Source organism: Ischnura elegans, chromosome 7 (assembly GCF_921293095.1).
Source record: "Ischnura elegans chromosome 7, ioIscEleg1.1, whole genome shotgun sequence".
NCBI lineage: Eukaryota > Metazoa > Arthropoda > Insecta > Odonata > Coenagrionidae > Ischnura > Ischnura elegans.
In genome coordinates, this window is record NC_060252.1 from 3,821,532 (window position 1) to 3,848,275 (window position 26,744).

Consider the following 26,744-nt stretch of genomic DNA (forward strand, 5'->3'; position numbering starts at 1 on the left):
TATTTCTTGTTTAAAAATGCACTTTGCTTCAAGTCTCCTGCTTACTTATGATTTTCGATTCTGATAAATACTCGTAAGACTACGACTATTGACGCGTTTAAACCTCTGCCACTTGTGCAGCGGGAAAGTTACCTATATTAATAATAGAGGAATAATTTTCCGCAATCAGGTTCAACTCCGAAGGATAGAAGGACATGGGAATAACGGCCATAATCGGGAAATGTAGCACAGAGTTCCTCCCTTTAAATTCAGGGAATCGGCCGTATACGTGATGGTTGCGAATCGAATGGTATATTTGAATACGCGCCTTATAATACGTCTTGGGACGTAGTTGGAACATGGCCGACGCGCGTATTCCGCATAACAAAATTTAAAGGGAGAAAATAGCTTTTGTCCTCTCTTAATACTCAGTGCCCAAAGCCTTTTCACAAATACTCTACACGCGCTACACGCTAATGTAAACTCTATGGTCTCTTTTCTGAATAAAATGGTTTTTTTTTACGTAATGTTATTATTTCAATCGTCTCCTGGCTGCAACTGACTCCTTAACTCCACCTTCTTCAACTTCAACGCCGATCTGGATGAAGGTGGTCCTGCGTAACAGCCCACATTTTTTTAACTAACACCACGGGCATGGGTAATGACAGGCTGTGATGGCCTCGCAATGAAATATCTTGTAATTTACGGGCGGAGAAAGTTGTAATTATGTGCTCAGTGGACGAAGAAGATTTGGGAGTAGCCAGTCTAAAACTGGAAAGTAAACACCAGTTAGATTTGTAAGTGCTAAACGTTAATTTTTTTCAAAAATCAGTTTTTCGTTTTAATTCATTTTTGTACCATCGTAAATATTTGGACGACATGATCATTCTTCCACTTTCAACCATAACCAAGCATTAACTAATTGCCTAATTCGTTATGCTAAGGGTTATTGTTGAACTATGAACATGAAATTTTTATCGCTATTTTGGTCAATTTGTTCAAGCGGTTGCTGCCAACACGTCATTAGGAACTAAAAATTAGAGGAATATGCGTTTATCGTGCCTTCGAGTTTTGGCCAATGGCCAATCAATTATCAGTTTCTTTTTATACTGTGGTCTTTGACTTTTTTTTTTTAATTTCCAACACAGAGCAATCCATCTCATGACATGTCAAACACAATGACCCTTGCCTTACACTCTTTTAATTGCATATATTTCCTGTGCCAACTGTTAACACATTTTTTTGGCTGAGTGTACACTAAAAGATATTTATCTGATTATGTATTAAGGAAATAAATCGGCCAAAAGCTTTAGAAAGCAATAAGACAGATTCATGGCGATAGGGAGAATGGAGATGGTCCATTATGATTGAGGATTGTTGATGATATGAAAAGGTATTCCAGCATGTGGTCAGAAGTTAGGCTTTTACCTTATTTATTTCATAATTTTTCAGTTATATGCAGTGTAATGAGAGAGGGAATGGAACGTATGCATAGCAGGAATTCTGTCTATAGTCAAGGAGGTCCAGCATGCATAGCAGTAGAACAAAATTGGAAATGATGAGAGACATACTCCTTGTGTATTGTTTATCTGGATTTGAGAAAGAAATTTCTCTCAGAAGAGTATCTCAGGTTGTGTTCCTTAGATATGTAAATAAGTGCTTGGACTCAGTGGAAAAATTGTGAAAACGGGCTGATGGGATCTGATATATATATTCATGGAAGGAGATTGTCCCACTTGTTACTCCTCATGAAAATCAGAAATGAAAATGTCAGTTTAGGTGTGTGAAGTGAGTGGATTCCCTTTAGTAGTCCCTTAACTCTGTGTGTAATATTAGCAAATTACAAATTATGGTATCGTGTAAAGCAATTGTCATGAGGAGAAACTTTACACCTGTCACAAGAGTTGGTTGTTCTATTCTGACAAATATGACTCTGGTGCCCCTGTTGTTTGGTAGTAAGGATGTGACCTCCATGATCCTTTCTTATCGCAGTGCCCGACTTCAATAATATTGCCCTTGTCACTTCACAGTAAAAGTTTAATGAGGACATGTCATGTCTTTGGGATCGATGCAAAATCCAAGCATTATTCATGGACACATCAAAATAGCTAGAACATAATCGTAATGTACCATTTTTTCCGCCAATCAAAATTTGACAGTCTGCAATATTTTGCTCCATTCTGCCCATGTTGCAGTTATATTGTTTGAGGACATTAGGTTGCAGGACTTTTACTTTCTCTCTTCTTGCTACCGTCTTCCCATATCACAGAGACCCCATGTTGATTGACATGATGTTGTCGACGGTGTTAGACTCTTTATCCACAAATGGTTCATGCAAACCTCTCGCTTTCTTGTCCATATATATGTGATAGATAACAATGTGCATGCAGTATCCAGTGCATTGAGCAGGTACCCACCTATTGAAACCAAAGTGAATGAGTTTACCACGAATAAACTGGTTGCATCCGTGACATCCAAAATAAGGAATTATGGATTCATCAATCAAAAAAGGTATTGGGGAGTTTATCATAAAGTTTCTATTCAATTCAACGCAAAAGTCCCTCCGTTTGCCGATTTGGCCCCTGATTTGGCGATTCCATGTTGTTGCATGCATGCAAATACCAAAAATTTTATCAAAGCAATTGCGTTGCATGCTATTGTTACGGACACTTCCGACCTGGCGGTGGTGGCCCATGTGATATCGTTATATTGCAAGGATTGGAACAGCGAGAAGTAGATGGAACATATAAAAGGGTTTTAAAGAATTGATGATAATGTAAGACACCGTCTCAGGCGTTATTTTGTGGAATTGCTTCATTATTGAATAAAATAACTGTGTTTTATTCCACACTTTATTTTCAATAGCACAACCCGGGTTTCAGCATCTAGTGTTATCATCAGGTGTGAAATTCACCTGATGATAACACTAGATGTTGAAACCCAGGTCGTGCTATTTAAAATAAAGTGTGGAATGAAACAAAGTTATTTTATTTAATTCAATGATGATAATGCTCTCTTACAGTGTGGTATTTTAAGTTGTGATTGAAAACTGAAAGAATATTGTGCAAGGTGCTGGCCATGGCCTTGTACACGCTACAGACCATTTGGGATTAGGGCACCAACTTCAAGCCTTCGCCACCATTCCGAGCTGGTTCCATAGTACTGTCTTTATGCGATCGGTTCTCGATACCGGTTCTACAGGCCAAGAACTGGTAGTAGGTAGAGAAACCGACCCATCTCCAGTCATATTAAATAGATGGAGAGAGTATGGAGAAGAAATAATTGGAGAGCACCAAGAAGGATTTATGAGTTGGAAATCCACCACTGACCAAACATTTGTTATGAAAGAATTGGCCTCAAAGTACCAGGTTTATGTTAAAGATTTATTCATATTATTGATTGATATAAAAAAAAGCTCATGATATATTAATTACATCAAAGGTATGGAAAGGAAATTAGGAAATGGAAAGGAAAAAGGAATTTTGAAAAGAAAGGTCAGGTTAGAAACAGAATACACTGACACTTTCAATGTCACGAGAGGAGTACAGCAAGGAGGTGGGTTGTCCCCCCTTTTGTTCAATTTGTCTCTTGGAAAAGCTTTGAAAGCAACTGAAGCTACATCAAGAGGGGCAAATATGGAAGGTAAAAGTAATGCTGTCAGGTAAATGAAGATAAAACTATTTACATGTGTGTCAATTGGAAGAGTGGTAGAGCCCAATAATTCAATGCTGAACATAATGGGACAGCTTTACAATGGCTGAAGAATTTGGAAGTTACAATAAACATTGAAAACAAAATAGAAGAAGAGACACAAATGAGGTTTAATGCAGCTAATAGATGATACTGGAGCATATCAAAATTATTGCAGCATAAACTCTTGTCAAGAAATACTAAAATTAGAATATAAACTCATGATACAGCCGTTTCTCTTGTGTGGGATGGAGGTATGGACCCAAACAAAATGTTGATTTGAATCTAGTGGAAGGTGGCCTTGAAAACCAATTGGGGCAATAATGTTTCTGATTTTTCAGATAGTTGAGGTATGCTATGAGATTCATTCTTTTCTTGCATAACTTTTACACCATTTTATTTCTTTCTGGCTGTTGAAATAGCATGATAAAAGTACATGTAGTGTGAAAAATGTTATTGAAGGTCACATAAAATATATCAGCAGGAGTGAATACATTATCCAGCTGAGGGGATCCTGGTTGGCTCCTATTATGTATGTAGTTGCAAATGACCTGTCTACCACATGTCCCGCCATCTTTATTACATGAATTTATATATATATATATATACAGTAAAACCTCTATGTAGTGAACCTCTCTACATCGAAAACCTCTATACATCATACCAACCTTCTGGTCCCGTCAGTTTTACATGTAAATTTATAGGCAAACCTCTCTATAGTGAACCTCTTTATATCGTAAAACCTCTATATATCATAGCAACGAGACACCCCCGAGACGGCCTAACTACCTCCGCATTTCGTACCGAGACAACTAAAGACCATCAATGCAGCCGCAATAACGGACATGGAATGACATTATCAGCGATAAATATTTCGCGCTTATTTTTTTCTTATACACCTTTAATAATTTTCACGTTAACCATTAGTTAGGGCCATTTTGTTCCATATGAGAGCATACCTAACAGTAAATAAGAAAAAGGCATCCAACTCTCCTAATCATATTAAGTGGTAGTTAATGATGATGATGACAGAAGACATTGTTTTCTCTCAAATCATGGTCAAAATCTTGCGATTGCAATCGCTTTCATTTACTTATGGCTTTATTTTCTTGTAAGTGCCTACATACAATGTTCAGTTAATAAAAGAGGTGACCAGCGCAGCTTATAATCACTTGCTGGCGGAAATATTTCAACCAACTTCACTCCCATCCATGGAGACAGAATTACTTGACCGCATTGCTACTTCTGCTTCTAAAATGAAAATATTTCATGAATATACTGCGACTCGAAATAAATCAAATACAATTTTGCAATTATTTCATTCCCACATTTCCCAGTGTAGCACTTTCTTACTACCGCCTTGGTAATTTTTTCGATGCTTTCGTGAATGATCGTAGTTCATAATTTATTGCGCTTAGCGACATATGTCTTGCCTGCATATTTATGCCGCAAAATCTGACTCTTCCATCGGGAGTCCGGGATGTCATTTTCTAGCAATACTGAACGAACATCAATCCATGCGCGACAATTTTAGGTGAAGGAGACAGCTAATTAGCTGATATGCGGTAGGGCAATGAAATTTCTTACCCTCGCCGCCGCATTCTAAAGTAGTTCGCCCAGCATTCTCGCCGGGAAATCACGTCCTTTCGCAGACCTAGCATTTTTGTGTGCCCCTGACAGATTTTATCTTCGGAACACTACTTGCATTATATTTTGGAGAGAGAGAATTCAATGAAATTTTCAAAATTGTGCTCAATTTCTTGTCTATTTTTTGCAGTAGTCACATGTTTATTTATATTTTTATAATTTTTAACAAGTCACATGTTATAAGAATGATAAATCAGTTCTCTAAAACATATTATCAGGAGTATTTTCAATTATTGCCCATAAAATATAAAAATTACTTAATTAATCATAGGCTGATGATGGATTCGAGAAATAAAAGAAGGCGACTACTTGACATTACCACATAATTAGCTATTTCTCTAGCCATCAACGAGGGCTGGCAGAAGGAAGATGTAGCAGTGACCTTTGGAAAGCCATCATTCACCCTGACATCTATTTTAAACAACCAAGGAAAAACATAAGAAACTGTCTATCTAGGCTGCACAATTAAAACACTCAGGCAGTGAAATACCAGGATGAAGAAATTATGTTGAGAAATATAAAACTATTGTACTTTCCTCCGAACACTATTAGTAAATTGAATAGTTTCTTAGGCCAAAAGGCATTAACGAAAACAGCTAGTGATTTATTTATAGTGAAAATGACATTAAAAAGTGCTCATGTAATTGAAAACATTATTTCGAAAGAGTTTGAAAAAAATTTTAAGCAAAACCAATAACTAATTTATTTTCTAAAAAGGCCTCTTTAACTAGTTACTTTACCTTTGTGTAATCCTTTTCCTAATGTATAACTGTAAATATATGTTCACTTATGCATGCATATATGTTTAAATATAGTTATTTAATGATTAAAAAGACAGTAGCACCTTTCATTTCCCAAGGATATGAAAAAATGGTGCCTACCACTAAAACCTCTCTATAGTGTACCTCCATACATCAAATTGCCCAAATTTTGGTCCCCTCCATTACGATGTAAAGAGGTTTTACTATATTTTTTTTTGCCCTTCTTTAATAGCTCCTAAGCGTAATTGCATGCATTGAAGCTCCTAAGTGCCCTTGGGTCCCCCTGACCTTGAGCTGCTCAAATCCAATTGTTGCAGGTGACTACTAGTCAGGATCCGAGTTGCTAATGCAATTTCTAATTATTTCAGGAAGAACGCACTTTGCAAAAGATGTTCACTAGAGACGGCTTGTGTTGTATTACGTACGAAAGACCCCTATTGCCGGTAAGTCACATTTCTCGCATCCAGGTGAACAGCAATAGAATGGAGTGTTTCTTGTTTAGGTCTATGGACTTGCCATTTTTCTTTGTTTTCATCGTTGCTATACAATTTTCCAGGTCGTGTTTTCTGAAGTACGCTACGCACAAATTTCGGGCCACTCTGGGCAAGTCAAAGTTGGTGAGGCCCAACGATAGGGTGCTGATTTGTTCGTCTGGGAGTCAATCGTCTGTTGCTCTGCTTCGCTTTGTTGCTGATGGCCTCTCGGAACAGGCAAACAAGAGATTCTTATTTACACCAATGGTGGTTTACGTGGATGGTTTGTATTGCCTGGAAGCAATTGGAGTTTGGTGGATGTTAGTTGATGGGTGCTGGATCACATACATATTGTCATTTTCAGAAGGTGCTATTGCTGGAGTTTCGAGGGAGGAACGTCTGGAAGCAATCAAAGCGGCGGCCGTGCAAGCAGGGCATTTGAGTTTCCCATTTTACTCAGTTCAGTTATCAAATTCATTAAACTTAGGGACTGTGCGAATGGATAAAGTTGATTCAAAAGGAGAAGGCATTGATCTGAGTGAAAGGGAATTAGTTGCTGGTGATGAGCAATTGTTGGCATTGTTCAGTGGTGTTACTACCTTAACAGCAAAAGAAGATCTCTTGGGAAAAATAAGGTACAGTTCAGAATCAAATGCTAATGTCAATGTTTTAATTTTTCTGCCGAATTGTGCCATTTTCTTCCTGAATTTTTGTTGTCTGTCTGTTCGTCTAAGTGTGCGAGGCCATTACATATCTTCAAATGAGAATGCATCCGGATGACGTAATGCCGTGCCGTAATGATTTTCCACCAGGCACAACCTGCTGGTGGCCGTGGCAAAGGAGCTGCACTGCAACAAGATGTTCTTGGCTGACAATGGCTCGCACCTGGCCGTCGCTCTCATCTCGGGTGTTGCCGCTGGCAGGGGAGCATGCTTGCCCTCGGACTGCGTAAGTCACTGCCCCCTCCCACCAGAGAGCACTGCAAACAATGTTGTCTCACCTTAGAGGTGTGCAGTCGTAATCGTAGCTCAGCCACGTTACCCATTTAAGGGAGGGCCTATGATGGCTGCCAGTAAAATTCAGTGCCTTCAAGCAAATTTATGTGTAATTCATGACATTCATGACGACAGTAAATGACTGGAATACATATGTATTTGTTACATAAGAGCTGATAAAGTCGATGAGCGTGTGCCCGTATTTGTCATTATTTTTCGTATGGCTGGAAGTGTTGTAGGGGAAACAAGGGAGGAATGGGACAGTTCTAATTTCCCTCTCTTCATTTAAGGTTTTTAGCTCTTGTTTTTCTCACCTGTATAAAAAGCAATAGCTGCATTTCTTCCTAAAATGGCTCCTGACTCACTTCTGTGAATGTGAGTTGAGAAGAGGTTTTTCACTCCAATTTTGATAATTTTCGTGATGTGTTTTAACTTTAAATTTCTATTATTTAAATTATGACTCTCTTGCTGGAAGCACTAATGAAAATCCGTGTCATTTGGGTATATAACTGGTAATTTAAATACCATACAGTTACAAATGATCTCTTTCAAAGTAACAGAGCAGAGATATAAACCTCATATCTTCCTGTAACGATCATATATCGTTCGTGCTCTGAAAATGAATGCGACGCACCTTGCTGGGGAGAACATTTTTCAAGTAAGTTAAAAAGAAATAGGAACTCACCAAAAATAATACCACTGATAGAAATACAAAGTAGGGACTATTAGATGAAAGTCAATTGATTTTAGGTGACCAAATAATGTGGCTTTTGAAGTACGACACCAAGAAGCTGTTCCGTAAGAACCAGAAATGGTTCTCGGAAATTTTTATCCATCATATGGTCATATAAATTTAAAAATATGTTGATCAATGCAATTAACAATTCAAATTATAATGCAACGTGTTAAAAAAGAAACCATTCTTGTATTATGTACAATTAAAAACATTAATTGAATTAAAAAACATTGTTTTAACGGACTTCATAATAGACAACGGTATATCGTTGTGTGGCACTCATAGGATTAAATGCATTTGGGCCATTCCACATCTATTTCAACAAGCGTTTATTCTTCCGGGTCTCAGAATTATATCATATTTCTGTATGGTAGCATGTTTTCTCAAACTAAATATGTACTGTAAGACAGTTTTAAGAGAAAAATCGTGGTCTATGTACTGTGATGATATGTACCATCCGATGAATTCGCCAACTCTAACGTTGGACGATTTCGATCCCCGGCTCCACTGGTGGGAAACCAGTGGCAACAGTGCACACCTTCACGTATTCCACTGACGGTGGACGGATCTTAACTAATAGGAAAACCACGTGGGTTCTAGGGCACGCGTTCACGAAAGAAAAGGAAAATGCAGGAGTTTTTGAACCCCAATGCGAAGCACAGCAGAAACAAAATGACTTTGCTCGGATTGTGAATGGTTTTACACATTTATTGGTGACAAAAGAAAATAAAATGGACATAAATAACTTCCTTCTTAAATCTAATGAGGGATGGAATGATTATCTATTTAGATGACACACTGATGGATAAAGAATAAAGAATGCAATGCCCCACCAAAACAAAAAACTAATACTAGTGCATAACAAAATTTTTAATGGCCTCTGTAGGAATCTCTACGACAACTATGAATGTCGGTTGGATTGTCCAACTTGAATTTTACATGCTCCACGTCCACTCGTACTAAAGTGTCCAGCACTATTGGAATTTCAAGCACAAAGTGCAAGGGTGGGAGAATAATTATACAGGTTTTAGCTTTGTGACAAACTTTTTCTTTGATGTTAAGTGAAATCGTCCCTGATTTACTGTTGCAAACGATCACCTCCACACGAGGTGTCTTCTTAGCGGAAGAAATGCTGATTGGAGTAGGGAGAGTGGATAATTCACTATCCACGATAATTTGTAGGGTACTTATTTGTCGAGATGTGGCTCCTCGTCAAGATCACCGCTGGGCGCATCATCAACCCACAGGATTTTGGTTGCCTGAGGTTTTGCGGGATGACCGGCATATTTGCGTTGCTTGACTTGACGAAATCTCCACGACACTGCTCCTATTCCTCCTTCCTCTGCCTTCTCTCTCCTCGGTGCGCTGCCGGCCTTCTCTCGCCAGGCTTACGGAGTATCTCTGACTCCTAGCACCGCCCACTCACAGTTCAACAACCACGCACCTCTTGACGCCTTGTGCCGGGCCCGTTTTATATCGCAGATCACGTGACACAAAAAACAATCGACATACAAAACCTTAAATCGGTTTAGAGCAAGGCCGCCTGTCTGCTGCTGTGCCTGCGAATTTGAGCAAGCAAAAACTCGGGACAGGGAACGAGCAAAGTGAAACAAAAAAAAAAATCGAACGAAATACAAAAATATTACATGTGCAGGCCATACCGTCACAGTACATTTTAATTTTTTCTCATTTTATCCCTGAAAATCCCTTAAATGTTAAAATTCATCATATCACGCATTGATAAAAATTTGGAGAAACTATTTGAGTGAGATTTCTTTTTATGTATGTGTCTCTTTTAGTGGCTAATCTCTTGACAACTGTCTCCTCTCTCAGTATCTGCTATCTGTATGCATTTTTGAGTGGCAAATCATGTAATGTGGTGATACCTAAGTGGCAGGGAGTGTAATTGAGTCAATCCTTTACCCTTATGCAGCATGAATTATATAATAAGTGAAGCATCTTTGCAATAAACCTCCATGTTACAAAGTGACGTGGTGTGAGACGCAGGAGATAGGGACGGATGGGGGCATTTGTATTGTGATTTGTTAGAGGTGAAATTCTTGGATGGTGGCAAGACGAACCAATGCAAAAACATACACTGAGAACGTTTTCGTTGATCAACAACAGACGTTAAAATGTTTGAAGACGATCGGATACCTCCCTAGTTCTAAGCATTAATGATGCCTGCAAGCCATCCACTGAAGAAGGAATGCCATGTCTTCTCAACTAAAATTGGCAGTGAAAAAAAGTGTTGCATTAGTTATCGGACTCACCTCGTAGGTGGGGAAAATCTTGAGCAGGTGGAGCAATTCAACTATTTGGGCAGTACATTAGAGGAAAACGGATACAGCAGTAAGGACACCAGGAAGAGAATTTTTATTTTATTTTTATTTTATACTCAAACCACAGGATACAGCTCTTATTGGCCATTTTATACTGGGGTATTCAACGAATGTTACTAGTAAATGTACACGAACAACCATGCCCTGGACGGGGGAAACATACCCAGGTGGGACTCGAACCCTCGACCCCTTGTTTGACAGGCGAAGATGTTACCCCGCCGCCACTGAGGCCGGCATTAGCAAAGGAGGTGTTCATGAACAGGATGGAGCTAATGAGAGGACTGTTATTCAAGTGAAGGGTAAGCAGAGAAGTGTTTGATCTGGAGTGGTGCACTTGTGGAAACGTGGACACTTAAGAAGGAGAACGGCAGAGGATTGGAGGCATTTGAGATGAGCGTTTGGCAAAGAATGGAGGAGGTGAAGTGGGCAGAGAGGAGGAGGAACGACAAAGTGCTGGACATGGTGGGTGAGGAGAGGCAGCTTTTATATTTAAGAGATACGGAGGAGACAGAAGGTTTGGATGGAGGGAGTACTTAGCGGGGAGGGGATGTGGAAAACAGTGTTAGAGGGTAGAATGTTGGGTAAACGAGGGAGAGGAAGGGAGAGAACAGGATTTTTAGATTGAATTGAAGGGTTTAAGCGTTATTTGAGTTGATGAGGGAATCGCATGAAGGAAGGGGATTGTGCCAGAATGATTCGTAAGTACTCCATGGAATTCTACCTTAATTGGTTGAATACTTTAATGATGATAATAATAATAATAATATGAAAAATCCTCTGGAAAATTGCTTTTGTTTCCACTGTCTCAATTGTTATAGGAATTATATTACACATTCAGCTTATATGTTATTTATTGTTAATTATTGTTTTGGATGCCTTGGTACTTTCTTTTCTTCTTTCATGTGTGCAATACTTTGCCTACTATCGCCTTCTGGTTTTACACAGAAATGCAAAATCTTCTGAAAAAATACATTTTTACTGCAGCGCCACCTCAAGTCCTTTTTTAATGACTTCCTTCCTTTCATGCAGTTTTCTCTTTTATCCTCTGACTGCTACTTTTTTGATAGCAAGGGAGTGGTACATACTTGCGGTCCACCCTCTCTCAACTTCCTCGTCTTTCTCCACTTCCATTTCTATTAAATGTTCATTTGTATATTGTCATTGTGTATCAGATGTGACAGTGCCTCTGAAAGAAGTTGAATTTCATGACTTTGTTTCCTTAGTTTGTTTTGCATGGTGATGCTGTCTATTTTTTCAGCAGTACCTACCAGGGAAGGCACAAAAATACATAATAAAATGTTATAAAATGCACTCACCGTATTCATACACTTATGATATCCAGATTTATATAATTAGCTAAGATGATGCCACCTAAACCGTGTTCGTCATTCTGTCGTTTTAAGTGTTCTATTTCGATATATTTACTCACATGTGGTATTCATTTCACAGAGTGCTCCCTGTATTTGTTGTCATAATTCCCTCTTCATTCCAGGAAGCTTCTCTTTTATGTTTAGCCTTTTGTTGTCTGTATATATGTTTATCAATAGGGTAGTTTCCTTCGTCAAAGAAAACGAAAGGCGTTGATTGCGATTTGTTACCCACCATTAGTGTATTCATAATATACAAATTATTTGGTCTAATAATTCCCAATTTAGATGAATGGCAATGGTCAATTTTATCCTCATTTGAAAAAGGCCAGATTGGCACCCATGCTATTCCACTCCACGTGACGTCACAGGGACCTAGTTTAGTTTCTATACGAGTAGATAGAAGTTTTACATCGTCTGAGATTACCAATGCATGCATGAGGCACAGAGATCAGGGAAACATCTCTTAATAATCACCCATCAAAATTACCTAAGTTCGGAAAGTTTCCTTCGTTTGATAAGGTAATAATAATCCTTATTTAAGCCAAGTGCTACCTGCTAGCAGCCTGTGTCGTATCAGCGCTCAAAGCCTTGCCCCAAGGTCATTTCACACGGCGACAGCGGGAACCAGGAATACATCACACAGACTTTTCCCATCATTCCTACTTTGCCGTCGTGTTTTCGCGCTCTTGGAAATTTTCACTTTTCATTTAATCGCAAAAAATAGGTATCATCATTCAAAAATCTAAGATCGTGAAATGCGTACTCCAGGAGTAATAATCTTTCAATTTAGGCTATTAAAAAATAATAGGAAACCACCCTATTAAATGTAGTTACTTATGTATTATTGTTTAGTTTTCTTCACTGACGTAGAAAACGCCTTACAAAAAACTCCTCATTGCCAAGATGAAAGTGTACGTGGAATTTGATAGAGCACCAGCAATCACTATTTATGTCAAAAGAAACTACACCCTAATGTCAGGAATAGGGATTGCAAAAGTGTTACTCACTGAATGTATATAATTCATAGTACATATGCATTTGAATAATAGCCAAGAAATTTATAGCATGATAATGTAATAAAAAAGACCATTGAAAAAAAATCAAGAAGTTACTATTGAAATCATCAAGCTTTTCAAGATGGCAAAAACCCACTTCCCTCCAGCGATGATAAATTTTGCATTCTTTTTTATACAACAGCATTTTTGTACCACAGTCTGCTTGATTGAGGAAAGGAGATATATGAAAGTGTTGTAGTATTATAAGGTATTAGTGCATTTATTCATTTTGGTTGTCTTCTATAAGCCTGAGCCTCAAGAGTCAGCCTCTGGTCCTATAATTTTGTAATTGTGAATTATTATTATGTCCAAGCGCAGCTTTCCATTACTTGGTTTGGCACTCTTAAGCTGTGTCCCTCCCATCTGATTCTTCAATTTTTGCTTTTCTTAAGGTGAAACTTTTGAATTGTTTGAAGTTGCTTACAATAATTAGAAATGTATACTTTGTACTAGAAAATAAACATGCATCGTAAAATAGTTTCTGATCATCGTACTTATCAGTGAGGCAATCCACATTACTTAGTGCCTGTTGGTCATAGATAGATGTATACAGTGGAACCTCGTTAAAGCGAGTACGGGATATAGCGAGACTCCAGATATTACGAGAGATAGCCGATGCCCCGTCCATTGACCCTATAATAAGCATGTAAAAAAATTAGCGAGGGTTTCACCACCGGAAACACTTACATCAAGACTCCTTAATCTCGGTAATTGCTAGCGGTCTGTTAGAAATGAAGTTAATGGAGTGCTCAGTCTCAAATTTATGTGGTAAACTGTCGTTCGATAAATGAGTAGTTAATTTTGGTGAAAATATTGTTGCATTAGAATTCTTCTTTTGTTCCTCGGGCGGCAGAAATCAGTCGGCAGCATACCCGCACGTCCGTGAGTTGCGTGAATAGAAAGCATTTGATGGCCAAAATAATAGAATGATTATGTAAATGCACTAATTAAGTGCATAGAAAAATGGCTTCGTCGGTTGTACATTGGCATAATGATTGACAAAACAATGCTTTGCATGATTTTTATTCAGTGCGGCGCTTATAAATTGTTTGAATAGTTAGTCGTTTTTTAAGCAAGGAAACTTAGTGATGCCAAAAAACATCGCCTTTCGCCTGGATTTATGCTTACGTTTATCGTATAGAAATTTATCTGTCGCCGCACCACTCCTGTTCCTGTGTAACTGTTCGCAACAGGTATATTGGCTATTATTTGCTCCACCTACGGTAAAGCGACAATTCGATATAGCGAGTGTTTATTGGTGCACCGTGGGGTGTCGTTTTATCGAGGTTGCACTGTATATGTTAGTCACTTTTTAGTTCATGAAATTACATGTAATGATTTTTAACAATTATGGAAATCGTAAGAGATCTATAGAAATTATCTGAAAATGAAAACAAAATGAAATGGTTCAAGTCAAACCAAAATATCTTGAATCAAGAAATGTTATTAGTTGAATAAAATCAAGAAACTGTTTTGATTTCCAAATTCCATCGGGAAAAACATTGTTATGTCATAACGATAATGGCAAATGAAGTAATTCCTTGCAGGGGCAGCTGGGTTGATTGGTCCGCCTGTTGTGACACACTGTGGGTCATGCCACCCTGAACATGCTAATGCAGGGTTCCCACTCAACCGTGAAAACCTTAAAACCGTGAATTAGCCGTGAATTTCGTCTACCGTGAAAAAACCTGGAAAAAGCCGTGAATTTCGTCCTTAAACTTTAAAAATCTCTCAATCTTGATAATAATACCTTCCCAGAAATTTTCAACTTCGTTCGTGGCGAGTGCACTTCTATTCATTGTGGCGAGCATCGTCGCATGGGTCAGAAAAGCGTGGGAACGCTTTTCTGACTTGATGATTTATGATACTTTTCTGATCTGCTTGATTTTTCACGTAAGTCCAGACAGGGGAAATACTCCAACCGTCGGTCACATGCTGGATCAGGGAAAAGACTCCACAAACAAGAAAAACAGCTCACAAGAAAAAGGTAGCCAAAAATAATTTACGAGTTATTACCGTACGATATCTATTCAAAGTAGAGTATTCAAAAAATCAGAAGTATTACAGAAAACAATGATAGTAAATTCATGATCCCAAAGGAAACATTACCAGCAGAAAATTGCTCTAAAAATCTCATGGCTCACAAGACATGTGACTCCCAGCAGGTCTCGACCAGAAAGAGGGCTTGCCTATGCAAGGCGAGACAGCATTTGAGGGGAGGGCTTCTTCCAGGGAGTGGAGGGGTAGCCAGGCGAATTCAACAACCGCCCACTGATGCGTCACTCCCCTGCAGAAACGGCCGCTCCACAAAACACCATACCCTGGTTTTGAGACAACAGCCAGCACCCAGAATTTTCCCCTCAACTTCTGGGTTGGAGACATCAGAGGAATCGTTCATTGGAACACATGGAGGGGAAGGAGATACTGGGGTGAGGTGTTGGAGGGAGAGAGAGTTTGTGATAGGACAATGGTAAAACTTCTCACTCCAAGTGCAATACTAAGGCCTTAGCACCGATTTCCCCTTGCTTGCCAAGGAGAAGTATTTCTCCGCAGTAGTCCTATATAAGTCTTGCATTGCAGGTAGGCTGGTTCGGGGCTGGTTCGGAGGCTGTTTCGGAGGCTGTTTCAGAGGCTGTTTCCAGAGGCTGAGTTTCCAGAGGCAGGGTTTTCAGAGACAGGATTTTTCAGAGACAGGATTTTTCAGAGACAGGATTTTTCAGAGACAGGATTTTGCGAGACAGGGCACTTTGCTACAGGGCCCCTTTGCGCAAAAAATCCTTTGCGCGAAAAAACCTTAGCGCGAAAAGTTCTTGGCGGGAGAAGTTCTGCGGATAAGTTCGGAGGAAGTTCGAGGAATTTCTGGGGGGGGGAGGGGTACCAGAAATTTTTGGGGGGGGGCAACACTTAAAAAATGCCACATCCTCTGTGGGAAAATGACCACAAAAATTGCTTGAACTTGGGGACCAAGACACATCCACCAAGAACTGATTAATGCCTAGAAAACTTATCGAGGCATCACAGGTCCACTGGTTTTCACTGGATGAACCCCCACTGTTTAACCCCCCATGGAATTTACAAAAAACCATTATTCAGTGGTTAGAATTGAACTGAATATTGAAAAGTTTATTGATTGAGGTAACAGTTTTCAAGAAATATCACTCAAAAATAATTTTGAGAAGAAAAATACATTTTTATCACTCAGTAAAAAAAATAATTTCAAGAGTGATGTTTGGAATTCAACAGAATTCATAAGTGAGTAACATGGCATAATTACAAGAGTGAGACAAGAAATATTGCTGATAGATATAGAGTAAATTATTTAGTATTACATAGCAAGAAAATAAAATTAATAATCAATATGTCATAAAGTGATGCTTGTTTCGGTGAACAGTGAATCAAAATTACAAATAATTACCATCAGCAACTAGAAGGAACTGGGAAGATTTTTATTGGTATAACACCAGGATATCTTTACCAAACTCAAATGTTCCTTCTCTCATCAGAGATATTTTGTGGGTTTTTTTTTTTTTAAAACCAAGTAAAGCAATACAATAACCAACCACTTAGTAAATGGGCAAGATTGGGTTGGTGAAGCAGTTGGGTTCATGGGAACCCTGGGTTGTCCCATTAGTTGGGTTCAACCACCTTATCAAAAAACAACGATTCACAAAAATGGGTTTTAACTTCTACCCAAAATTCATATTGCAACCCAAGAGAAAGTTAGGGTCGACCAACAAAATATATACCCCATATTATATAATCATTAAGTACAAGTTTATTCAAAAATACGGTTATTCACTAAATAATTATTAGTTATCAAAATACCAGCAAAAATATTCAGCATAATATGTGTCTCACTTAATTAATATACATTGGCATTAGTATTTCTCCGTTTAAACCCTCCATGTTTGTAAATATTATCAGTCCATAATTAATTATCAATAAAGAATCCTCCAAAATTCAACAAGATTTACATAAATGACAATAGATTGCACTAAATTCCTCGATTTTCCAATAATTATTAATATTTACAAGGCATATGGTATTCATGTCAGCTATTGAACAAGTACTGACTAAATTTAATCAAGATGTGTATATATATCTCTCAGTATTAATTAAACAAGTCAAAAAAGAATCATAGGCGATGCTAACAAAATGAGAACTGCATATTGCATCAACAAAAGAAATCACTCTAAATTTCACTCTTCAATTAACAATAGAAATGAGAGCTACATGCTGGTTGCGACAAGATGAAAGTTCATACTTGTCGGGCGATGAAGGTCGCAACTCAACGCCAAAAGCCACACTAAAACACAGTAGGCAGTCTTAAGATCAGCTGATCAATTCAATCACTCAGCCATCGATAGAATATTGAACACTGCAAAATCACGACACTTATCACTGTCCAGAATTGTGAGAATGTCCATAAAGTCTTGGTGGAGGAAAGGTGACACAAAACACAATTGAATCTTAATAACTGGGGCCACCTCCACAGCTTATCTGGAAACGAGCCATCTCGGGGATTTCCCCCCAAGTTAATCTCCCGTCCTCTCCCTCCAAGCACCCATAATTCCTCCACCTTACCCCATCTCACAATCACAGTAGACCAACACTAAATTACATGAGTGAATTAAGCAGATGAGAATAAGCAAGTACAATACAATATTTCAGAACAATTTCAATTACAAGCATAGAAATAGACTTATTATTCATTATTCAAAACAATATTATTAGGAATCAAGAGAAATTCAACACCGAAATCAAGCATCAAATAGTATTTGAGAAAGCAAACATTAGCATTCATTGAGAAAAATAAAAAAAAATAATAAAAAAAAATCAATGATATTTCTCTCCTTTTAATTACTGGAATTACCAATGCCATCATGATATGCCTTTAAATGAGAAACATGACAAATTTTCTCTTTCCCAGGAGAAACTTCCAGAATAACTGTTACAGGAGAGAGATACTTTTTAAGGACGAAAGGTCCATTCCACAGAGGTTCCAGTTTTGCCATTTTCTGTTCACCTTTAGAACTGACAGGATGGTTTTTGCAGAGAACAAGATCTCCCACACAGAAAGTGATTTGGGAGTGAGATTTATTATAGGATTCTTTATACCTATTTCTGGCCTTTTTTAAATTAGCAATAACATGATTCAGGAAGACTTGTCTGTCACTATCGCTGAGATCATTCTCGAATAAAGATTTTGGAATGTCCCACTGATTAATTAAAGGATGCTTTAGTTCTCTGCCGAAAATTATTTTGGCAGGAGAATAACCACTGCTCTCATGAGAGGCAGTGTTCAAGGCAAAATTTAAGTCAGCAAGCATAGAGTCCCACATATGGTGAGCATTATTGCACAAAATAGCAAGTGCAGATTTTAGATTTCTATGCAATCTCTCTACCTGATTAGAACAGGGATAGTATGGAGAAACAAAAATTTGCTTAACCCCCAGTTGCAAACACATCTCCTTAACGGCATGAGATTTGAAAACTTGTGCATTATCAGAAACCAAATATTTTGGAAAACCGAATTTTGGAAACACTCTTTGAGTGAGTATTGAAACAACCGAACCGGCCGTAGCCTTGCGAACTGGCTCAAGAAAACAAAACTTAGAAAATCCATCAATAAGAGAAAGTACATATTGGTGTCCACCTTTAGTCAGAGGTAAAGGACCCACAAAGTCAATATAAAGTCTTTCCCAAACATCAGAAGGATTGTGCGACGATAGCATGCCAGGAGGTGGAGCATTTCTGGGTTTACAAGTTTGACACAGATGGCATTTTCTGACCAAGTCATAAACCTCTTTTTTCATGTCCTTCCACCAAAAGTGTCTGCTAATCTTATCATAAGTTTTAGCCATGCCCAAGTGAGCAGACATACTAGAGCAGTGAAAATATTGAAAAATCATAGGCCTCAAGACCGTAGGCAAAACAGCTCTTCCTCGCTTAATTTTAGAATTCCCATAACATAATAGCTGTCCCTTCAGAAAATAGTTTTTGTCGTTCAAGGAATTATTATTAATCAGATTGAAAATATCCTTTAGAACGAGATCAGTTTCTTGGTGTTTTCGAATGTCGACAAATGACAAAGGCAATTTATGTAACACACAAGAATAAGGAACAGCTGACTCCTTATGAGTGTTAGATTCCACATCTGATTGACTATTTGTAGATGAGAATGGCTCAATGCGAGAAAGACAATCTGCGACAGAATTAGCTGATCCTCGAACATGATGCACAATGAATTTATAAGAGGATAATTTAAGAACCATCCTGCCTAATTTGCCCAACTGCTTAGGATGAGAGAAAAGCCATGTCAAGGCACCATTATCAGTGTACAAGTGAAATGGTTTTACTTGTAAGTAAACACTGAATTTTTGAATTCCAAAATGAATTGCGTGACACTCCAATTCATAAGAAGAAAATTTACGTTCATGTTCCAAGAGTGCCTTACTAGCGAAAGCCACAGGGACAAAATCACCATTTACTTTGTGATTCAAAACGGCACCAACCGCCAAATTACTGGCATCGACAAATAAATGAAATTCCTCGTCAAATCGAGGGAAAGATAACACTGGTGGATTGGTGAGAGCTTTCTTCAACTGGCAGAAAGCCTCATTTTCAACGGCTGTCCATTGAAAAGGAACATTTTTACGTTTCAAGCGATTCAGTGGCATAGAAATTTCAGAATACCTTGGAATAAACTTGCAGTAAAACCCACAAAGTCCAATGAATCTGGCCACTTCCTTCACATTTCTGGGAACTGGGAATTGTTCAATTGGTCTCACTCTCTCAGGATCAACTTGCAAGGTTCCATTTGTGATGAGATGGCCCAGAAAAGTGAGTGATTCCACACCAAGCTTAACCTTGTCCTCGCACACCGTCAAACCGGCACTGCGTAGTTTGTTGAGGACAGCATTAACATGAGATACATGGTCTTCAGCAGACTTGGAATAGATACACAAGTCATCAATATATGGATAGACACATGAATATTTCAAATCGCCCAATACTTCATTAATGAGACGAGTGAATATTTGAGGAGAATTTACAAAACCAAATGGCAATCTATTATACTGGTACACTCCGAACGGCGTCACAAAAGCAGTTAATTTCTTAGAATTCTCAGATAATGGTATTTGATGAAAGGCAGAATTGAGATCAAGAACAGTAAAATATTTTGCATCAGCAAGATATTGGAATGCATGTTCAACAGAAGGTGTAGGATAACCGTCCGATTTAACAACTTTGTTCAACTTACGGTAATCAACCACTAATCTTTCAGATCCATCCTTTTTAGGCACTAGAAAAGCTGGCGAACACCAGTTTGAATTGGAAACCTCAATCACTTTCTTATCAAGTAAAGATTGGATGTGCTTCTTCATTAAATTTGCCTTTGGAGGTGACAATGAGTAAGGATGGGATCGAATCGGAGTAGAATCTAGCAGTTCAATTTCGTAGGTCATAACAGATGTGACCCCCAATTCTTGAGAAATCACATCAGGATACTTTGACAATAAACCCTTCAACTTATCACACAACGTAATTTCAGTGGACGACAGAACATGTGATTCGGATGAGTTACTAACTGGCGCCGATTTAAACGCTTCGCAATTGTCCGTAAAAGAAAAAAGAGAATTCGGGGCAATTTCAAAACTGACGTTCGCCGGACGAATAATCATCTTTGAATTACAAATGAAATCCACACCCAGTAACACGGGAAACGGGATTTTAGCTAGATAAAACACGTGGTTCCAAGAAAACTTGCCTATTTGAACCTTGAGTGAGACAGAGGAATTAATATGAAAAGGCTGCCCCGACACCGTGATTAAATCGACGTCAACATTTTGACGAATAATTTTTCTCCGGCAACATTTCAGAGAAGCAAAGAAATCTTCATCACACAGTGAAACTGAACACCCAGTGTCAATTAGAGCCTGGCATGGCATAGAATGAAGATTAATAGATAATATTGGCAATCGAGTCGAACACTTGTCACGGACACTCATCAAACTCACGGCAGGCTGAGTAAATCGTCGTCTTTTGCGACACTCGTTCACTTTGTGGCCAGGTTTATGACAGTAAGAACAATTAATAGGAAAAGAAACTTCCCTAGGCGCACTGGAAGAGGCAACAGAAGACGGATTCCTAGAGATACGATGGAAAGTGTTGGAATATTCAGCACAGTCCATTAAATGTTTAGAAGCCTGCGTGATAACAGAGTCCAATTCTACAAATGTGTTAGGCTGATTTGAGAACATAATTGCAGATTTTGTTAAAGGATTTAACCCTTGAATAATGAGTCGCACAATAGAAGACTCAGAATACTGCAAACCCAGCACCTGAGTGGCATTACGCACAGAACACACGAAATCGTGGGGCGTTTCGCGAGGGAACTGAAATCTCTTAACTTTCGTAGTGATCAAACGATCAAACTCTCTGTCACTAACAATTCTAGCCCAAACTTTTTCTGTGATTTGAGACCATGCGAGATTCAAGTTTAACATAGACAACCAAAAATGACGAGAGCTGGCAGGTAGTTTAGATACTACAAGGTACAATAACGTTGACAGAGGAACCAAAGACAAAGAAACGATTTCATTAACTTTTAACATGAAATTAAACCAATTCTCACTGTTTGACACTTCAAATGGCGGAAAATCACTGAGTAATTGTTTGACAATCACTAACCCTTCAGAAACTGGCAATGTCTGAGAAGCAGACATTTCGTGAGAGACGTGAACATCACAGCTTTCCTCGTGCGTTGGGCGAGGTGGAACAACTTCTAAAGAAGATTCCCGTTCATTATTAGAAACTTCACTTCCTACGGACACATTAGCCGTACCCCTGGCCTTACGATCCTCGCCCGTGGTTAAATAAGTTTTTTCGTACGGGTTTTCAGTACCTCCAGGCATTTTGAAAAGTGAAGTGACGACAACGAGAAAAAGAGAGAGAAAAAGCGAGAAATAAAACTATCTCTCGATACTGGAAGAATCCAATAGAAAAAGAGGGGTGCGAGAATAACTAGCTGCTATCCAAATTATCAAGAACATTACGAGCACTACGAACATTAATGTCAAATGGCATATGACCACGAGGAAAAGTCGGCAACACTAGTCACGTAATCCCACACGAACCAAAAAGCACTTAATGGAACATAAAATAACTCACTTTTAAGAGAAGAAACAACCAGAAACTGCAAAAAGTGGAGAAATAGTGGAGAAATTGTCACCATTGTCCAGCACTCGGAGACCTCGACGAAAGGACAGGAAATCGAACCTCAACTCTGCTACCAAAATGTGACGTTACGTCGCATTTCTGCTTGATTTTTCACGTAAGTCCAGACAGGGGAAATACTCCAACCGTCGGTCACATGCTGGATCAGGGAAAAGACTCCACAAACAAGAAAAACAGCTCACAAGAAAAAGGTAGCCAAAAATAATTTACGAGTTATTACCGTACGATATCTATTCAAAGTAGAGTATTCAAAAAATCAGAAGTATTACAGAAAACAATGATAGTAAATTCATGATCCCAAAGGAAACATTACCAGCAGAAAATTGCTCTAAAAATCTCATGGCTCACAAGACATGTGACTCCCAGCAGGTCTCGACCAGAAAGAGGGCTTGCCTATGCAAGGCGAGACAGCATTTGAGGGGAGGGCTTCTTCCAGGGAGTGGAGGGGTAGCCAGGCGAATTCAACAACCGCCCACTGATGCGTCACTCCCCTGCAGAAACGGCCGCTCCACAAAACACCATACCCTGGTTTTGAGACAACAGCCAGCACCCAGAATTTTCCCCTCAACTTCTGGGTTGGAGACATCAGAGGAATCGTTCATTGGAACACATGGAGGGGAAGGAGATACTGGGGTGAGGTGTTGGAGGGAGAGAGAGTTTGTGATAGGACAATGGTAAAACTTCTCACTCCAAGTGCAATACTAAGGCCTTAGCACCGATTTCCCCTTGCTTGCCAAGGAGAAGTATTTCTCCGCAGTAGTCCTATATAAGTCTTGCATTGCAGGTAGGCTGGTTCGGGGCTGGTTCGGAGGCTGTTTCGGAGGCTGTTTCAGAGGCTGTTTCCAGAGGCTGAGTTTCCAGAGGCAGGGTTTTCAGAGACAGGATTTTTCAGAGACAGGATTTTTCAGAGACAGGATTTTTCAGAGACAGGATTTTGCGAGACAGGGCACTTTGCTACAGGGCCCCTTTGCGCAAAAAATCCTTTGCGCGAAAAAACCTTAGCGCGAAAAGTTCTTGGCGGGAGAAGTTCTGCGGATAAGTTCGGAGGAAGTTCGAGGAATTTCTGGGGGGGGGAGGGGTACCAGAAATTTTTGGGGGGGGGCAACACTTAAAAAATGCCACAGAATGTTGCCTGAAGAAAAAAAAAACATCTTTCCCCACCGCAGGCCTTTTCTCTCCCCCCCTCCTGAAATATGACACCACTTCTCATCAGCTTGTTTACTTTCCTCGACTGGCTTGGTTTCCCCTCTCTCGGTCACTGCTTAGTCCCCTTCCACCCAATTAGGCTTCCCACTGGGTGCAGCGACCACTTCCGAAACTAAATCTAGATGGCATTTGTTTCGAAAAATTTGAACGTTTATTCAACACCCTCAAACCTGTGATTGGAAGACCGCTAACCTGGATAACCTGCTATGCGCTGTGGACACTACGCTCCTTGCGTTTGAACCAGGCGACAGCGAGCTTTCGGCGCGACGTTACTAATTCTCGCGCGTTGCGGCCTGAAAACGAGAGAAGATTTCCGCTTATGGCAACACAGCATTACACGATTTTTGCATGCGTCGACCTGGGACTTGCCAGCTTTACGTCGCAACCGGAAAGTTTGTGTGGAAATATTTGGCGAGTGATAAAGTAAAGTGAAAGTGAAAATAACATGTTTCAGCAGGTATTTATTATGTCTTTATGTATTTCAAACCAAGTGAATTATAATGTACCTATTTGCACCTATCTAAGACAAGGTTTTTTTTCCTCCTAACTCCTGCAGAAAAGAGGGTTCGTCTTACAATCGAATGCAAAATTCTCGACGTCAATGGGGTTGCATAATTTTCGTCAGAAAAAATTATGGATACCAGAGTTTGTCACCTAATATATATAGCTATACAACGAAAAATCAACGTCAAAAATACCTGAACAGTAATTTAGCTTATTTGGTTTTGTGTTTAAGTGAAAAACTATTGCCATTTTAGGCAGCAGGTCAAGCGTGCGTGCCAATCAATCGCCGGGTGCACTTCTGCCGTGTCCGCGAGATCGCCTGCTTTCCCCCTGGGTTCGGCTCCATTCAAGTTAGAGCTTGATCAACTTACAAAATTTTTGTGTGATTGATTACAATTTACCTAAATTTTAACCTGAGGCGGATCCAGGATTTCTTTCTGGGGAGTGGGGGAGCACAAGCAAAGCCGTATCCAGGATTTTGTTCTGGGGGGCACTAGGATACCTCATGATACAAAACAAGCGCAATGATAATGTGACCGTATTCAAAATAATGCATATTTTTTAAGTGTCTGGGGGGTATGTGCCCCCGTGCCCCTCCCTAGATCCGCCTAGGATTGTAACGTTAAAGCCTCAATGCCGTCGCCATATAAACTGCTACAAAAGTCGTTCCATTTTTTCCAGAGCAAAAGTATGAAGGGAACATGATTTGCCTCTGATTAGAGAAATCGATTCAGTTTTGGTTTCAGAGTATTACGATAGCAGAGAAAAGAAGTCCTTACACTGCCGCTTTCAAAAGAAAAGTTATACGGTGGAACCTCGATCTATCGTTCCCGCATTGATCGTTCGCTGTTTCTGGTCCCAAATAAAGTTCCTTATAGACAATGTAATTTTTTCCCGCATCTATCGTTCCCCGAAGTATCGTTTCTCGCATTGATCGTTTGAAGATTGCGGTTCCGACGCATGATTTTCCCGCATCCATCGTTTGACGAAAATGAGACGAAATAAATTCAATGTGTCATTTATGGCTAATAACGACAAGCACATAGTTGGAATCTTCCCAAGGGATGGAACTACCATTGGGAGAAGCTCAGTGCCGTAGGAAAGTAACATTAGCGCATTTTCCAAGATCCGTTATCCCCCTCCATTTGGCATTCGCCTCCCCCCTTCTGATGCTTTCCTCTTCTTCAAAATAAAAAAAAGGTCCCAGCTCGCGCAGGAATTGTATTACGAAGACCTAAGCTTCGACAAAAATATCGAGTTACACGAGAACAATAGAAACGTGTTTCGCGCTCCACCCTCTTCTCACCCACTGACCTTTTTCAGCCGAACTCCTTCAAAGTTCCCAGTTCCTGGAGGTCAACTGCTGCATGTGTCACCTATTAGCCCAAAAGGTGTCTAACAATGAATTTCGGCAATTGGTGTTGTACTTATATTAGATTGAAATATTTGTAATGCTCACGTAATTCTAAAAAGAATGAGACCAAACACGACGTATTTCTAACGCTATTTAAGCATTTTAAGAAAGGAAATAGTTGGAAAAATACAATGGTGATTTCTGGCGAAATTCGATGTCCTCGTAACTGAGTTTCTCGGCAGTTAATTCGGCATTTTGTTCCGAAAACATGATATCAGGTTGTTATCAGTTATCAATTTACGAGCTATACTATAAGTCTCACTTGTCAGAGTTACTGACGAAGGGATACCTTCTCAGGATTTTTGTTTCTCCTTACTAACAATCCGAATTCATCTGCTCATCTGGCGCTACGATAGTTAGAAAAGAATGGGTATCTTTAGGGTAAAAAATTTCATGGCGCAGTCATATGGTCACGCTTCGCCCTTTGCAGTATGCTCTGCGTACCCCCGTATGCGATATTATCAGTTCCGAACTTCACCTCGTACGAGTGGTTCCCTACTTTCCAGGGTAGCTCGACTTCAAACCACCGAGTGTTTTCCATGTGGGTTTAATAAAGTCAGGTTTCATTTTCACTAGTTTAATTTTATTCGTCTTCGGACCATGGCCCCTTCGAAGAAAATATTGAGAACTTTAAGAGATGGACTGAAAATAATTGAACATGAAGAAAAGAATCCGGGCTAGATGCGCGTGAATATTGCAGAGCGCCTTGGGTTGTCCGCTAGCACATGACGGCAGGGGTGGGGGTAGAGTGAGCTACCTGGAGAAAACAAGTAGAGATATGAAGGCGAAGATCCAGGTGGGCGTGCCGCTGACGATTAACGCAACATTGTTCACGCTTTACACACTACCTCAATTATATTAAAAATATATTCATTAGACAGGAACAATTCAAGTAATAGACTATTTTTGGCCTTCGTCATCCATCTCACAACCAGTCACTGCGCCGGCGAATGCGGTTGTTTTAGGCACAACATGCATATTGCTTTCGTGAATGCATGTACTGGAAATGGTGTTTGATGGATAAGAATTTTTATATCACACTGAAATCCATAATAGCAGTGTAAATGCCGAGTGGAGAGCAAACATTTTTTTAGTGAGGTGGCGTTTTCCTTCAGAATTTTGAAAGAGATATGGGTAGAATCAACAATATGACCTATGTGTCTTGATAAAGTACTACTATTCCTGTTATTATCTAAAATATTGTTTGAAACCTTTAATGAATATCTTAATTACTCGCCAAAATCCTGCGTTTCCTGGGACATAGGCAACTAGCAAAAAAATAAAGCATTGATCGTATTTCCGCATTCATTTTATTATCGTATCGTTATTAGG

The 26,744-nt window shown here is 39.3% G+C and overlaps 1 protein-coding gene across 3 annotated transcripts in view; it reads left to right on the top strand.

Annotated features, from left to right (window-relative positions):
• Positions 1-527: 527 nt before the first annotated feature.
• LOC124162077 (cytoplasmic tRNA 2-thiolation protein 2) overlaps positions 528-26,744 on the top strand; it is a 61,867-nt gene continuing 35,650 nt past the window's right edge. Inside the window, exons 1-5 of one of the 3 annotated variants that reach the window (XM_046538436.1) lie at positions 528-776; positions 6,446-6,520; positions 6,634-6,833; positions 6,915-7,185; positions 7,363-7,498. In XM_046538436.1, the coding sequence (XP_046394392.1) occupies positions 706-776; positions 6,446-6,520; positions 6,634-6,833; positions 6,915-7,185; positions 7,363-7,498 (753 nt within the window). In that variant the 5' untranslated portion in view covers positions 528-705. Of the gene's footprint in view, positions 777-1,843; positions 2,491-6,445; positions 6,521-6,633; positions 6,834-6,914; positions 7,186-7,362; positions 7,499-26,744 lie in introns of those variants that run through there. The other 2 variants (XM_046538435.1, XM_046538433.1) reach the window with 2 other exon arrangements.